Source organism: Zonotrichia leucophrys, chromosome 1A, assembly GCF_028769735.1.
Source record: "Zonotrichia leucophrys gambelii isolate GWCS_2022_RI chromosome 1A, RI_Zleu_2.0, whole genome shotgun sequence".
NCBI lineage: Eukaryota > Metazoa > Chordata > Aves > Passeriformes > Passerellidae > Zonotrichia > Zonotrichia leucophrys.
Genome location: NC_088170.1, coordinates 23916640 through 23932159, shown reverse-complemented (window position 1 = coordinate 23932159; position 15520 = coordinate 23916640). Strand labels below are relative to the sequence as shown.

The following is a 15520-nucleotide window of genomic DNA, read 5'->3' as shown; positions in this document are numbered from 1 at the left end:
CAATTCATTCTTTAGCATAATGTTGCAAAAGTACTTACAACTCCCACTGCTAGTGCCATGCAAAATATTATTAGAAAATATCCAAGGTGACAGATGAAAAAAAGGGAAGGAGTGACATATTAGGATGGAGTTAAGAGAACTAACCTAATACATGGCCACAAACCACAGTGTCCACTTCTGATCAAGCGAACACACGCACTTCTTTCAAAGCACGAGCTGCACCTGGCTCAGGGCAACCCTTGGTATCAGCAGAGGCTGGGGGATGAAGAGATTGAGAGCAGCCCTGCCAAAAGGGCTTGGGTGTGTTGGTGAATGAGAGGCTGGACATGTGGCATCAAAGACCAGAACACCAACTGGATCTTGGCAATCCAAAGCAGTGTGGCCAGCAGGGCGAGGGAGGGGATTCTGTCCCTCTGCTCTGCTCTGGTGAGACCCCACCTGGAGAGCTGCATCAGCTCTGGGGTTCCCAGCATGGGAAGGACATCGCCCTAACAGAATGAATCCACAGAAGGGCCACCAAGATGACTGCAGGCATGGAGCACCTCTCCTATGAGGAAAGGTAGAGAGAAATGAGATTATTTAGCTTGGAAAAGAGAAGTTTTGAGGGTATTTTAATTGTGGCCTTCCAGTACCTGAAGGGAGCCTACACAAAATATGGATCATGTACTGACAGGAGAAGAAGGAAATTATTTTAAGCTGACAGCAAGTAGGTTTAAGTTAATGTTATGAAGAAATTCCTTACTATGAGGGTAATGAGGCACTGGCACAGGCTGCCCAGAGAAGTTGTGGATGCCCCATGCCCAGTTTTCAGGCTGGATGGGGCTGTGAGCAACCTGGTCTACTGGAAAGTATCTCTGCCACGGCAGGGGTCTGGAAACAGATTATCTTTAAGGCCCTTTCCAGTCTAGGCCATTCTATGATTTTATGTTTAGAACTCACAACTTCAAGCTAATGTTCATCAAGCAAAATGCAGTCAGAAACCTGGTAAGACCTTTAAATTCTTCTGTGGAACATTTCCCAACAACAGGAGAACTAGAAGCACTGTACAAATCTTATGAACTTGAAGGATCTAATAACCAGTTTGCTGTGGTCTTTGACCTTTATACTTCAGCTGAGAAAATAACCCAAAACAACAGTCAGTACTTATTTTTCTTTATATTTTCTTTAAAATATTTTAAATTGGAAGGAATACTGCAGTATAGCATAATTCAGCACGCAAAAATGTCTCACCAATAACTTTTGTCTTAAGCTGCAAGAAAATCTTAAAAATTCACTTATAAAGTGGTTCTATGATTGTGTATCAATGTTAGCTTAACATCCTGAATCAAATTATTAAAAAATGAAAACTAATTATATTTTTTGTTTTGCCATATTGCCATAGGCAGTGCCTACAGAGCGCTCACTCATGCCATTAACATAGCCAAATCTAAACTAAGATGATACTATAAAATCTCAGAGGAGAATGAATACTTTTAATTTTCCATAGAGTAGAAAAACCAACATTGAATTACAACTGATGAAACTCATCATCTTCATGAGATTAAAACTATACACAGTAATACAAACTGGGAAAAAAAGGAGAAACCCTTTTAGGAATTCTAGCAGTATCTTCCCTTTCCTGCCTCTCCAGTGACTACAGTGTTTGTCAACAGGCACACTATCATTACATGGAAGCAATTAAAAGTTGTAATCTCAGTTTGATGTTACAGAGCTTCTACCCAATTATCTACTATTGCTGCTGATGTTGCTGCCTAGGTATTAACAAGCAAAGGCAATAATTTACTGTATTTCTTGTCTGTCACAAATCACTGTTTTCACAGAAGATGACATATTTACACATGGGAAGGATCTACAAAAGTGACCCTTAATGAGCATTTTAGTGAGAAGTAAGAGTCTCTCAAAATGTCTATCAAAAATCACATGAAACACAAAATGAGCCTGCAATTTAAGTCAAAATATAGAAGCTGGAATTCCATCAGTTGGTTTGCTAACATAAATCAAATTTATAGTAAAAACTACTACAGTTTATGGTCCTATTTCTCACCAAAGATAATTCCTATTTAACTTAAAGTGGAACTGATATACAATAGAATATATATTACCAAGTTGCTAAATGCAAAAAACCTTTCAAATCCTAAACTTTGAGCGATAAGTTAAAGCTATTTAAAAAATATATGAAAAGTACACTGATAGAAATAGATTTCATTTTCTACATGAGAGACAAAACAAAACCAGAGTGGAGATCCTCTGTTTTCTCATTTCATAATTGCAGTTTGTCTACTTCTTCAAGGTGAATGATAACCTCTACCAGAACACTGTATGATAATGCTATGATAACAAACAACAAGTCTGTAGTACCAAAAGAACATCATCATGGCAAACCGAGTATTTCACTATATTTCTTTCAAAAGCTACACTACAACTGCGAATCTATGCTGCATACAAACTATATCCAAGAAATGGCAGTCCCTAACATCAAACAAGCCACAGAAATTCTCCTGAACAAGAACAACATGCTAACTGCTGTTAATCATCTTTAACTCTTACAAAATTAACATTTTAAAACACTCCTGAAATAGCACGGGAGGAATAGGAAAAATTATCCTACATTAAAATAAGAATAACCCAACACTGAAATTACTAAAGCTGAACTGGAAAATTGTGAGTAGAAGAAACTCTACTTGGTGTCAACCATGTTACAAGACAAAGTCCATCCTGGGAAAAAGTCTTGCAGGTTCTCCTCCTGGTACAGACACAACACTTGAAATATATTAGCAAACAACAGTAGTTTGGGATATGACTGCTCTTCAAGCTGGATGCCTTTAATGAGTTTGATCAATGAGTTATACTCATAGGGAAAAGAATCTTCTCATAGACCATTCAAACGAAATCCAAACACATAAAACACATACACTTCTGCAAATCTGCTGCTGCCTTTCTTGCAGTTTCAAATACAGGAAAGGCAGCAACAGATTTGCAAAAGTGACAAGGGCAAACAAACTCGCACTCCATCCAGAGCAGTCTGGGGAGAAATCAGGATGATGCCACATGCATTCCACCGTAGTCAATGACAGGAGCTGAGAAGGAGGAACGTGTGTCCTCTGCAGACATGGCAATGAAATCACAAGTCCTGACTACTGCACACATCTGCACACACACACACATGTAAAATACACAGCTGGATTTTCTTGTCAAGGCCATGGTTTAAGGAATATTGTCCATTGGGAACAATGACTACTTGTCTGATATTATTATAAAAATAAACCTTTCCTACAAAAACTGGTACTTGTTTAATGTAGGAATGGGTGAATCTCAGAAGAAATTCAGCTGTAAAGTCGGTAGATAAATAACCAAAAAACCTCAAAATTCCATTTCAGAAAGATAATGAAATGTCTTCAAATACCCTTATAACAAGCTTATTACTGCAGTGACACTTTTCCTGGCTCCTCAGAAATTTATTTTGTGAGATCCTCTCAATCACTATTTTACATCTCAGCCATAATAAAAAATGACATTGGCAGGTATCAGAATGGCACCTTCCTACCTTCTTTTGCTTGATAACCTTTGACTCATCCCATTATGTAATTCAGAAACACAATGGTTGAAAACTACTTGCAGTTTGAACTAAAAATTGATTTTGTGATTGAAAAAATTGCAGTTTGCCATATGAGCTGCATTAGTGCTTTTAAGTATTTCACCGTTGACCCAACAAGTTTAGTTGTTTTTCAGCAGTTTTCCTTTTGTAACAAATCAGAATAAGATAACCTCTTATTCAGCAAGTTCATCTATTTGAATTTTATTTCCAGTTTCATACCTGGGCTTGCCTTTTTTTGTTGCTTTGTGGCACATTCTTTTAAAAATGAAATTAAAAGACAATTTATCCAATCAGAAATTCTAGATCTACTCAGATACCCTCTGGAGACTTCCTTAATAGTGCATATACAATCGTAAAGCCTGGCTTTAGAAGATCAGAAAATCCCTAATACATTAAGTTCTTCAGATATAACAAAATCCTACTATTTCCTCCAGGCCCCAGAGAAAGAAGTTGGAATGTGGAATTTTCTTAAACACTGTGATCCTCAGAGCAAACTGATAAACATGCAACTTCTGTGTTCAGCAAAATTCTGTTGCAGCCAACTGTGCATATGGCCAAACTCACATGATGCATGTGCAGTCTGAAAGCTGAAAGGATTAAGGTAACTGCAGAAATGAACCCATAAAGTAAAATTACACTAAGCACATGCACATTGTTCTGAATTACTTAGAAATGTAACTGATTCTATAAATTTCTCATGGAAGCAAAAAAGAAAATTGTGACCAAAGCCAATAGTTCAAAGAAGTTTGCACTTCCTACTCTAAAAACTCATATCTCTATGAAGTAAGTCATAGAACTGGTTATAAGTAATTTCAGCTGAAAATTCAAACAGGGATGCCAGATGAGGCAAAGCATATAGAGGGAGTAAGAAGCTTGTGTCTCAAAAAAGTTGCTCCATCTTATACTGGCAATAGAAAATGGATTTTCACAGGGACATAGCATTCTGACCTGAGAGCAGTGGTCCTCTCTTCAGGTAAGCAGTGCCCCTCTGCTAGAATGCACTAGGACAGGGCACTTGCTCAATACATGTTTTGTGACACGTGTATGGGCACGCAGCGGAGCAAAGATTCTTAAGGGACATAAATGCACTCCTGTGAAGGGAGCTAAGCAGGTTAAGTGATAATCAGACAGGCCATAAGCCAAGTTTGGAATTCCAGCATCTTAATTCACTGAATCCCCAGACAGGTCAAATATGTTCAAAAATACGAAGAGAAATACAGGATGACTTCTGATAAAAAGCTCAGAACAGTTCTGAGAGAAGAAAAACACTTTAAAGACTTTTCCTTCATCACTGGTATTTTACAGTCATCATGTATTTTAAAAAAAAGACTTCTTAATAGCAATTATAACAGAAGTTAACTAAGTAAGATTAAATACTTTGGAGTCCAGTTTCACAATTAAGAGAGCTGCACTGCTGAAGTATTTTTTCTCTATCAACTGTTACAGCTTTGATATCAGCATGACACACTTTGCCACCTCTGATGCTTTGTATCACTCACAGCTGCTCAAAAATATTTTCCACAAACAGACAACTCAGACAATGCAAAAATGGACCAACACAGCTTAAACTGGAAAACAAACCAGGTCCTCATCTACTCCAAGCCAGCACTATAGTCTGACTTCAGAAGCAGAGGTAACTGCTCCCAGTATCAAAGAAATGATACAAAGGTTCCATTACAAGGAGCAGCTCAAAAACCTTTTATGTTGATGAATCCTCTAAGAAGCTATCAAAATAAAAGAAAACCCCTGGTGGAGCAACACACAAACACTTACACTGAAATCAGAATCTGCCAAATCAGAAACGTTTACAAGGAAAGCTAGTAAGCTAGTGGTGAGGAAAGAGGACACAGCACTCCCAGATTTTAGGGAGGCTGTATCCCTCCAGGGGATCAAAAGTGAAAATGGCCTGCATCAAGGACACTGCCAGGGCAGGAGGTGGCAGCACGGGATGGGAGTGGATGAGCTGGAAACATGAAGGTCAGCTGGGCCTCACAGGCAAGGGGAGATGGTTACAAGGGCATGGTTGATACGCTGGTCAGTGAGCAAGTATTTCACCCCATCACCATTACCACACGCCTGCTCTATTGCTGCAAGAGTGCTTTTTCCCATTTCTCTTAACCTTGCTGAGGTCCCTTACAGGACACCTAAGCTAAGCTGACAAGAGTTTCATCTGCTAAGTGCCTCCAGCTATCTCTGTAGTCACTGCTTTACATACTGTTCAAGCAGTATTTAACACTTCCTACACACCCAAATCAGCTTTCTAGATCTGTATTCCTACAAAATAATAAGTCTTATTAGATGGTGTTTGTCACACTATCTATTAAGTATGCTGCATCTGTTCACTGAACTCCGTTTTCTGTTGGTTAATTTACTGTTTAAAAACTTTTGTACTATATATCACACATGCAGATGAAAGCCTGTAAACCAAATGGAAAAAACAAACTCTGAAGTGTTAATTCAATTTTGGTTCATAATCGCATGATTTAGGTGTTTTCATCATGTCAAATCTCATTTACTATATGAGAAGAATAAAAGATTAAAAATTAAACAACAGGGCTCCTTTGACTTTTTATTTGCTTTCAGCTGATACTCTCAGCCAGGAGGCTAGATTTCTGCATCTGTGCTTCAGCTAAAAGGGCAACCATTGCTCCAGCTGGGACATTTCCACAAAAATTTTCTTCTTTCCAGGAATATTGCAGTTATCTTTTTTTTTTTTTTTGGCACAGCACCAATTCCACTAACTTTTTACAACAGCCGCACTGCCTTCCTTTTTCTTCCTGGATAGAGGCAAAACTTTCATGTTTGGTTAATCTAAAATACTGTATTTTAAATAAGCCCTGGTTTCCTGGGCATTTCCTGCAGTCAAGCACTGTACAGTGAGATGTGCAGCATGATTAACAGAGTAAGAACGGAGTATTTTTTTCTTTCGTTACTCTGATGGAGTTTGTTGACATTAAATAAATCAGTACTACTACAGACCCATTTCTACTCCAGCTTCCGCCAAGGTGAGGGGTGGGGGAAAGTGTATTGTTGGTGGCTTTGGGTGTGGGAGGGCTTCTCGTACAGGGAGCACAAGGTAGATAAATCTTAACTGAATAAGAGAGCCACTACTTTTTTACCTTCTATCAGTACATTCGTACATACAGGTTTTAATGTAAGCTGCTAACCATTTCTTTGAAGCACCTCAGGAAAGAGGTAATAACAGTACTTTTAATTTAAGTTGAATTTTAAGAAATACAGGCCTCCCTTTGGTTTGCACTTTTTTTTTTCCTCCTGGAGGTATTTTAAAAATAGAAATAGCTGAGAATATTTCTGGCCAAAAAATTTATTCTGCACACACAGCACATCAAACATCTTGTCTTACATTAAAATACAACTGGAAAATTCAAAACATTAAGTGTGTTTAATATATTGAATACTTGAAGGAAAAGAAGTATTTATGAGCTGCCACAACCTCCTGGCAGCATACTTGCCTCTCAGTGACTCTCCTTCTCCAGACTAATGTTATGGTCTGCAAAAGCAGAAACACTTCCCAGGAGCACAGATATGTTGAAGTTAAATTCATTTATGGGTTTTTGGAGTGTCTTCCTAAAACATACGTACAAGTCTGTGACTTTTCAGGTCAAATGAAAAAATCCAAGTCAAAATTACAAACTTTTACCCCTCTGGTTATTTATTTACTGTGCTTTTTATTAAATGAAACTCTTCAGATGCTTCCTAAATATTCCAGGGCCTGTTTCTTGCAACCGTCTGATTACACAGCCAGGCTATGTTGTGATTACAGCTATACCAGGTTCAGACACAAAATAAAGCATGACAAAACAACTTCGAATGTTTTCACAACATATCTGAAGTACAAGGCCAAACCAGTCTTAAAAAGAATTTGCTGATCTTTTAAAAAAGATAATGGGAAGGTACCGGAATTATTTAAGACTTCAAGTTTCTGAACTGCAATTCCTCATAATTTTTATTTGATACTACTCCACAGTGGAAAAGATAAATCATACATAGACTGAGCTCCCTATGACACTATCACAAATGCAATCAACAAGTAGAATTAAGGAAGTGGTAAATGCACCTATCATGCCTTTCCACTGTACTAATTTTGCACATGTTTAATTTCAACCTCTCCAATCACTCTGTAGTCCACTAAAGCTGTCAAAAATTGAATCAGACTAGCTATGCACCCTCTCTAAGCACATGGACTTTAGTCAGATTTCCATATTGTAAAAATCTGGCTTTAAGCTGTAAACTTTGTTCAAATATCAGAAACTGAAATAACACACCAGTTTTAAATTAAAAGCAACTCTTCTTGGAATGGACAGACTTTACACCACAACATTTTAAAACAGAGCTATCTCAAATTGGCAGTCTAAGCTCAGACTGCAAATGTTGCTGAGACCTGGCCCAAGCCCCAGTCGTGGGATGGCCCCCTCCATCTCATACCTTCCTCACAGTTTCTGAGACAGCAGTTGTATGCAGAGCCCCAAAACACAACAGCAACATTTAGTGCCTCAACAGCCTCCTAAAACCAACAGGGCACTGCTTTCCATTATTCTGGTCACACTCCCATTAAAAGAGTACTTTTAATTGTGAGTTCTCAATCTTCAGCTAATGTATACACTTTACTCAAGAGTTCCTAGTTCTGATTTCACAAAATTCAGAAGTTATCCAAGTTATCCTGACCAGCAGCATTACTTCACTTTCATCTAAATTTGCAATAGCAAAACACTCAAATGAATTTTCGTCTCAACATATTTTACCAGTATTGCAGATGGAGAAAGCAGAAGATTTAAATCACTACACCATGATGTGATGCCAAATTCTTTGAAGTATACTCGGAGTCAGCCAAGTCCCAAAAGAAGTTCTTGCTTCTTGAGTGATACAATCCCTTTCCTGCCCTCCCCGGCCTCCACAATTTTGAAGTAGAATCTTAGAAGATTTTAAAAAAACATTGTTCCAGATATAAATCTTGTTCACGAAAGATAAAAAACTAATTTCTTTACAATATTTTCATAATCTAAGTGAGTACAGTAAAGTCATGAATATGTCTTTCTCTTAGCATCAGGCTGGCAAGAATATGGAGGGTGATACATTTCATCATGGACCAATATACCGGATAACTGGAGGCAGCTACATGTTGCATAAGTTTATAGTTATTCTTAATTTAAACAAAATATCACCCAGATACTGCAGCTCTCTTTAAGTGACTGAAGTGTACACTAACTAGCTCTCAAAAACTGCAAATGTCAAAAGCATTTACAAATATTGAAGTATTCTTTGTGTTTGATCTCCTTCAATACTGTCACTTTTTAAAAAATTGTTTATGTACCTCTGTGGTGTCATAAGTTTTTTCTGTTAAATATATTTCTTGCAGCTTTTGTTAACCCTTCCCCCTTTTTAAAAGGGAACTTACCCAAATGCTTATTGCTGTGAAGAATAATGTTCCCAGAGGCAGCACAAATGAACAGCCTATAGAGCAAGCACAGTGCACAATCTGTAACTCCCCAAACCTAGCCACACACAAAAAGCATGTTTTCCTAGCTCTGACCAGAATTTATCTTCAAACTAGTTCAGAAATGGCAATAATATTAACATATACAGGTAGCATAAAAGAGCCAAAACCATCTATTTCATATAGTGACTGGATATATATCACACATCAAAAGCTTTTTGCTAATTAACAAAAAAAACCTTGACAGACTATATCACCCACATCTAACTGAAATGCAGAAAAAGAATCAGTCAAAAACACATGATTTTTTAAAAAGAATCTGAACTTAAACAGCTATCTAACAAATTCTAAGGCACACAAACCAGTTGCCTCCAATACTGGAGATTGCTGGAAAGTACTTCTAAAGTACTAACATGAATTATTTTAAGCAACTACAAAGAAAAGTCTAGATGATTCAATAAATTAAATACCTAACAAAAGCTTTAAAAGCAGAACAAGGAAAACCAGATATACTACAGATAGCTGGTAGAACGCCGTTCACTTAACTCTCAAAGCATTTTTTGAGAATAAGGTTATTTAGGATACTTTAAAATTAGTTAAAAGGTGACAATACATCAGTTACAGGGAAGGTGGAATACAAACACATAACCACCATCTACTACAGGCTGCAACTACAAAATTTTAATGATAAGCAAGCTTTTTGGATTTTGAAGTGACAGAGAGAAACCTTCTATACATTCAGTGGACAATTCTTACATTAAGAATATAATTTTTATACTAAGGCTTTGAATACAAAAATTTTGTGTTTCATAATGGAAGATTTACTACAGTGGGAATCACCACAGAGCAGAATTTTCACAAGGCATAGTTTCACAGCAGTGAAGTCTACTGTCACAGTCCTGCTCCTGGCTGGCTCCTTAAGTTTTCAGCCAGCTGTGTTCTTGGCCCAGCTGTGGTTACAGCCAGGGTTACACTATGCCATAGCAGTGGGACAATGTAATAGCCACAGCCTCAATTTACAGTATCTTAACAGCCAAGAAACTGTATCAGAAGATCAAGGCAAGCACTCTGTTGTCCATATTCACTTTATCAAAAGGATGAATTTTTGTATGATGGAAAACACTATTAAGCAAGATCGTCTGTGATGGTGAATTGAACTAGGGTGACCAATGAAGTTGCTATCCTAAATTTCTCCTTCATGCCTGCTCCACAAGGGCTGCTGCTGACAAGCTGCAAACACAAGTAGCAACTCAAGTACCACCGATTTACTTCTGGTAGGTTACACAGAATTTCACACAGGCTTTGCTACAATACCTTGTCCAACCACCCCTACAGCAAGTACAGAAACCTCTGGGACAGGAGCAAGAGCACAGATGAGGGGAACAAGCACAAGCACCACTCCATTTCTCCAGCACAGGGTGTCAGTCAGCACCCAGCACCTGGGCATGCTTTTCTTTATTTGCTCAACTGCCTTTTCACTGGGAAAAAATTACAACAAAACCCTAATAAATCCATGGGTACTAGAAGATCTGAACTATTGTCACCTGTATGCTTCTCACATAACATCAAACATTAACCCCCAGACTAAATTTTCAATTGAAAAGAACAAAATATTGACCAATGCCTGTTAATTAGTGATTCAAAAACACTAAAGGAAAACAATCTGTCAGCAAGCCATGAAGAGCATACAGAGAAAAGATGCATGATCTGAAGAGCCTTTTTTTGTTAATAAAGATAAATTTGCTAAACTTTAGATTAAATGCTTAGATAGATAGTTTGGGCATGCATAGCCCTAGTTAAGCAGATAAAATTAAGGAGCTATAAATTTTCTTTTAAAAAGGACTTACATTTTTACTGTCTTTTAAAAAGTTTCTACATTTCAGGTTATTCATGAAAAATTAATTCTATGAAGACTTCCTCTATACTATGGCTTTATGCACTTTGAAAGTATTCTCTGAATCCTTTGTGTATTCATTTCTCTGGGATTCCTGTGAAGTCTATAGTCAGATTAATTGACAAAAGACTGAAATGAAAAACTTTTTGTTTTCTAGAAAGTGCATCCTTGGTTAGTTCTAATTTTCTCCTTTTGTTACTGTTTTCCAGTTTAACAGCCTTCTTTCTTAACATGTAGGTAAATTTCAGAGGAAAAATTATTTCAAATATCAATTATTTAAAGTGATCCAACAAACAAGGAAGAAAAGCTGTGACTTAGCCTAGTTAGGAGAAAGACAGGAACCCCTCTGGGAACTTTATGACTTCTAATACTTATCTGATCTTCTACTCTGTATTGATGTTTCTGAATTTCTTCTCATCAAGAGCAAAGTATGCATGCGGTTCTCTACAGCAATTTTCCAATCCTTTTACATAAACATTACTAAATTTTATAAGTGGCCTTGCACTTTAACATAAAGTAGAACTTTACACTTTGCTTCCTCTTTCCCATATATGTTCATAGGGACAAACGTATCTCTGAATCAGGGGCTCTGAAATACAACTTTCTCATTCCTGTTCAAATCAATAAAGGATTTAATACTAACAAAAATCTACATCTGAAAATGTTCTTACAAAAGCATCCCTCAATTCTAAGCTGTGTTCTAAAGTACCTACTTTTAAAGGAAGCAAAGCATTCAGTCTTGGATAACAGGCTTCTGTAAAATTCCTTGGTATAAGAAGTGCTAGACTGGAAATGAGAGACAACATGGATAGAGAAGTACTCAACCAAAGAAGGTTTCTTTTACAAGGCAAACTCATTAAAATGCTTTAGAAAGAACAAAGCTGAAGATCACGCTCAATAAATGAATGACTTTTCATCTGTGGATCCAGTTTTTCAAAACAGGTCTGTCTGGTACTGCTTCATGAAGTATCAGATCTAGTCCAAATTTAAATAAGCTGAATCATATCCCATGGGGCTCTCAAGCTCTGCCAGTCCTTATTCCCCCCACCCTGGTACCTGCATGCGTGTCAAGCACTACTGGCTTTAAGAAGGGATCCTACTGCCTGGTTCAGAATATATAAATTCATGAACAAGAACACTCATCTGCCTTCCTTATCACAGCAACTAAGTCAGTCATGACAACTTCAGTCATCCTGATACCAAGGATATCTGGAACTACAACTTCTCAAACTCCTGGTGACCAGCATGCACATATCATTGCTGCATAGCTCTCACCTGCATAGGGAACTGCAATTCCTCGCCACAGGATTCTCTGCTCTCAGCCTAAGCACTGCATGAGAAACTTAGGAGACACCAACTGCCACAAAAATAATTTTTAGAAACTACTGGTGAAAGCCACAGTTCCTAATGGTAAACTACCTACCCAGCCTCGCTCTAAGAAAGCCAAAACAATCTGGAGACTATCTTGGATGCAAAAGGAACACACTGATAAATTACCCTGAGGAACAAGAAACTAACCTGTGCCAACTGGGCATAACAAACAACACACGACAACAGAAAGGAAAACTTCTTCAAAATCACTTCTGGGACTTTCCAGCGTGTATCATTAAAATCAAACACATATTGCCAAAATGTAAAACACAGTAATCACAAAAGCAAGCTATTCTTGAGGTTTTGACTCTTCTGCTCATCTTAGCTTAATGAATCCTCAGCATGTCATGACATGTTCCTGGGAACGTGACCATGCTACTTTCAAATGCAATTTGGCAAAATCCCAAAACTAACTCATCTGGTTTTAACTTCATGCTTTATCACATTCACTTTTTTTCCCAGTAATTTGTCAGCTTTTACTAACCCCCGGAGTCCATTCCACCAAATTCCTCCCTAATTCACAAGAATGTAACAAATTTTACATTTAAAATGGCATAATACCCAATTTAGAAACGTCACCTCCTTCCTACTCTATGTTTAGGCCATAAATATCAAAACTGGCTACACTGCATAGCACCACAGTTTGAGACTTGCAATAAAAAACACAGCCACTGAAATTCTACTTATTGATGTTAAAATAAAAAACAGTCCTGAAATTGAACCTTTCATCTTCAAAGACGATTTTATTGAATTAAATGCAATGCTATCTTAAAGTATTTCATATCGTTATTAACAATATACATTTCTGTATAAGCAAGACCAAAGGGGTTTTTCATAGATCTTTTTAGCCTTTGCCATTTCAGCTGAAGGAACTCTAGGGCTTCCAAAGAATGTTTATGTGTAAAGCAGACTGTTAATATGAAGGATTTTTTTTTTAAGGGGATAAATAAAACATGTTTCTTATTCATATTCCAAAATGCAGAACTCAACCACTCTCTGTGTGGTAAAGCTGCTGCAAATTTACAATCACAGAACCCTGACTAACTTTCATTATGATTACAGACTGCAGTAAATGATACTGAAGTGTAACAACTATTGCACTATGCTTCAATGTACTCAGTGTAGTAAAACCCTATCCAACAAAAACTAAAGGTGCTAAAACACTTTATAAATTAGTAATTTTCAAATTTGGGAAGACTATCACTTTTGGGAACACTATGTTTACAAACCTTAAAGAAAAGTAGTTGCAAAAATTTTTAAAGTACAGGTAGACTTTTAAAAATTTCTCTTGACAATTCAAATGCATCAACATTCCTTGTCACTTTTTAATAAAAACTGAAAAAGGTAGGGAACACATTATATACTTCAAAGCCAGTTCTTTCAACACATCATTGTTGAATCTACTACCTAAATACTTTAAAACCTGAAATCTTACATTTTGAGACCCAATCCCATTCCTTTAGAATAAGATTCTCCTCAAAGAACCTCAAGCACACTGAAAATCACAATGTACCTACACACTGTATTTTTGCCCATTAACTTTTTGTGTCTGCTCAGGTAAGCAAATTTTGACCAGTGATCACTTCCTGTAAATGAAGTAGATTAATAAAACATTATTAGTAAAATATACTGCTATCTTCCAACCTTCTTACAAGTCCTGTTGTTCCATAAACAGGAAAAAAAAATTCATTTGAAAACATTTTATACACTGAAAATAAATGAAAATAAACTAAAAAGGTTCTGAGTAGTTTTAAAGCAAAATCCAAATGCCATAAAAAAGCAACAATCACACTCAAACTAAAGCAGGACCCATTAACTAGAGGAATTTCATTTTTAAAACCAAACTATTACTCACTTAAAGATTTAGGAAAAAGATGGATCAGCAGTAAGTGCTGGGGTCTTTTTTCCCAGAGGGAAAAAAAAAATTAAAGGCTGCAGAGATCTAGATCTATAGTATCTAGAGACCCCTTCTCTAAACACCAAGCCATAAATGCCTTTACCCTGTACAGACAAGTTATTCTAGTAATACAGATTTGCCTTATAAGAATACCACGTAAGAAATCACAAATGGCCCTGAAATTATTTTTAACTGTGTGTAATTTATTCTCTGTTAACCTCAACAGAGCTTGAATACTGACAACTCTTTCTATTATCTACCTTACAGGGAACTTTTCCTCCTTACAAAAAGACAGAAATGCTTCCAAACCCAATGCTTGGGACAGCAAAAGATCAAGTTCAAATTCATGAACTAATAGTTTTCAGAGATGACTGGAAAAACAAAACCAGAAGCTGAAAGCACAAATTCCCCATTTCCAAATCCAAAGGAGAAAAATAAGAAGCAGCAAAACCACCCCCAACAGAAAACTTAGTTTATTGAGAAAATAAATATAAAGAAAAAAAAATTAAAAACAAACAGAAAACAAAAGATCACCAAAAAGCAATTGGGAAAGCAGATGGTGACCTTTCAGGGTCTAGAGAAGGAGCCTGCTGTTGCACACAATCACAAAGTTGTAATTTGTTTTTCACCAGAAAGCCAAAGAGCACATCCACACTGTAAGAGTGATGCCCAGAAGAGGCATAACACAACCAGGTGTGGATCCTGCAGCTGCATGGTAGAACTCCAGCAAATGTTTTGCATCATCCCTTCTCCCAACACTTTCCTACAGTTCCTTACCTCAGAAAAGTGGCAACATTTCAAACTACATTTGCTAACTAATTTGGACATACTTATTCTGCAAAAATTTTTAAGCCATTCAACCAAAAGCCTTCAGTGAAACCATTCCCGAAGCACTGACACTGTAGGGGACCTCTTCATGGAGGCTACCACCAAACACAGCCTAGAAGAAAGCCTGAAAAAAGAAACCAAGCTGCCCAGGTCCACAGCAGTCAGCCTTGTGGTCCCTGAGCAACTGAGGCACAGCCCCAGGTCCAGTGCACCATGCAACACAACCCAGTTTGGCAATGGTGGGGCAATGGGAGGAAGGAAAGCAGGGCAGGCTGCTGTCTCCAGTGTCTGCACACACTGTACAGCACACTCAGCCTCTTCACATCCAGCAAAGACACAGAGGATAGTAGGCAAGCTGCTGTCTTCCTCCTTCCACTTAAAAAGGTTGCAAAGTCAACATACACCACCAAAAAGCCAGCAGAAAGTTTCTGCAAAATGAACCTGGTCTCCCAAGTTGCATAACCAGATAATCCAGAGACT

General features: G+C 37.4%; 1 protein-coding gene across 8 annotated transcripts in view; it reads right to left on the bottom strand.

The window, feature by feature from the left end:
* Nucleotides 1-15520, bottom strand: part of CNOT2 (CCR4-NOT transcription complex subunit 2) — an 84756-nt gene that overhangs the window by 39052 nt on the left and 30184 nt on the right. Inside the window, exon 1 of one of the 8 annotated variants that reach the window (XM_064701934.1) lies at nucleotides 12220-12331. The exons of 6 other annotated variants lie outside the window; for them this stretch is intronic. In XM_064701934.1, the coding sequence (XP_064558004.1) occupies nucleotides 12220-12225 (6 nt within the window). In that variant the 5' untranslated portion in view covers nucleotides 12226-12331. Of the gene's footprint in view, nucleotides 1-12219; nucleotides 12332-15520 lie in introns of those variants that run through there. One more of the 8 variants, XM_064701930.1, reaches the window with a different exon arrangement.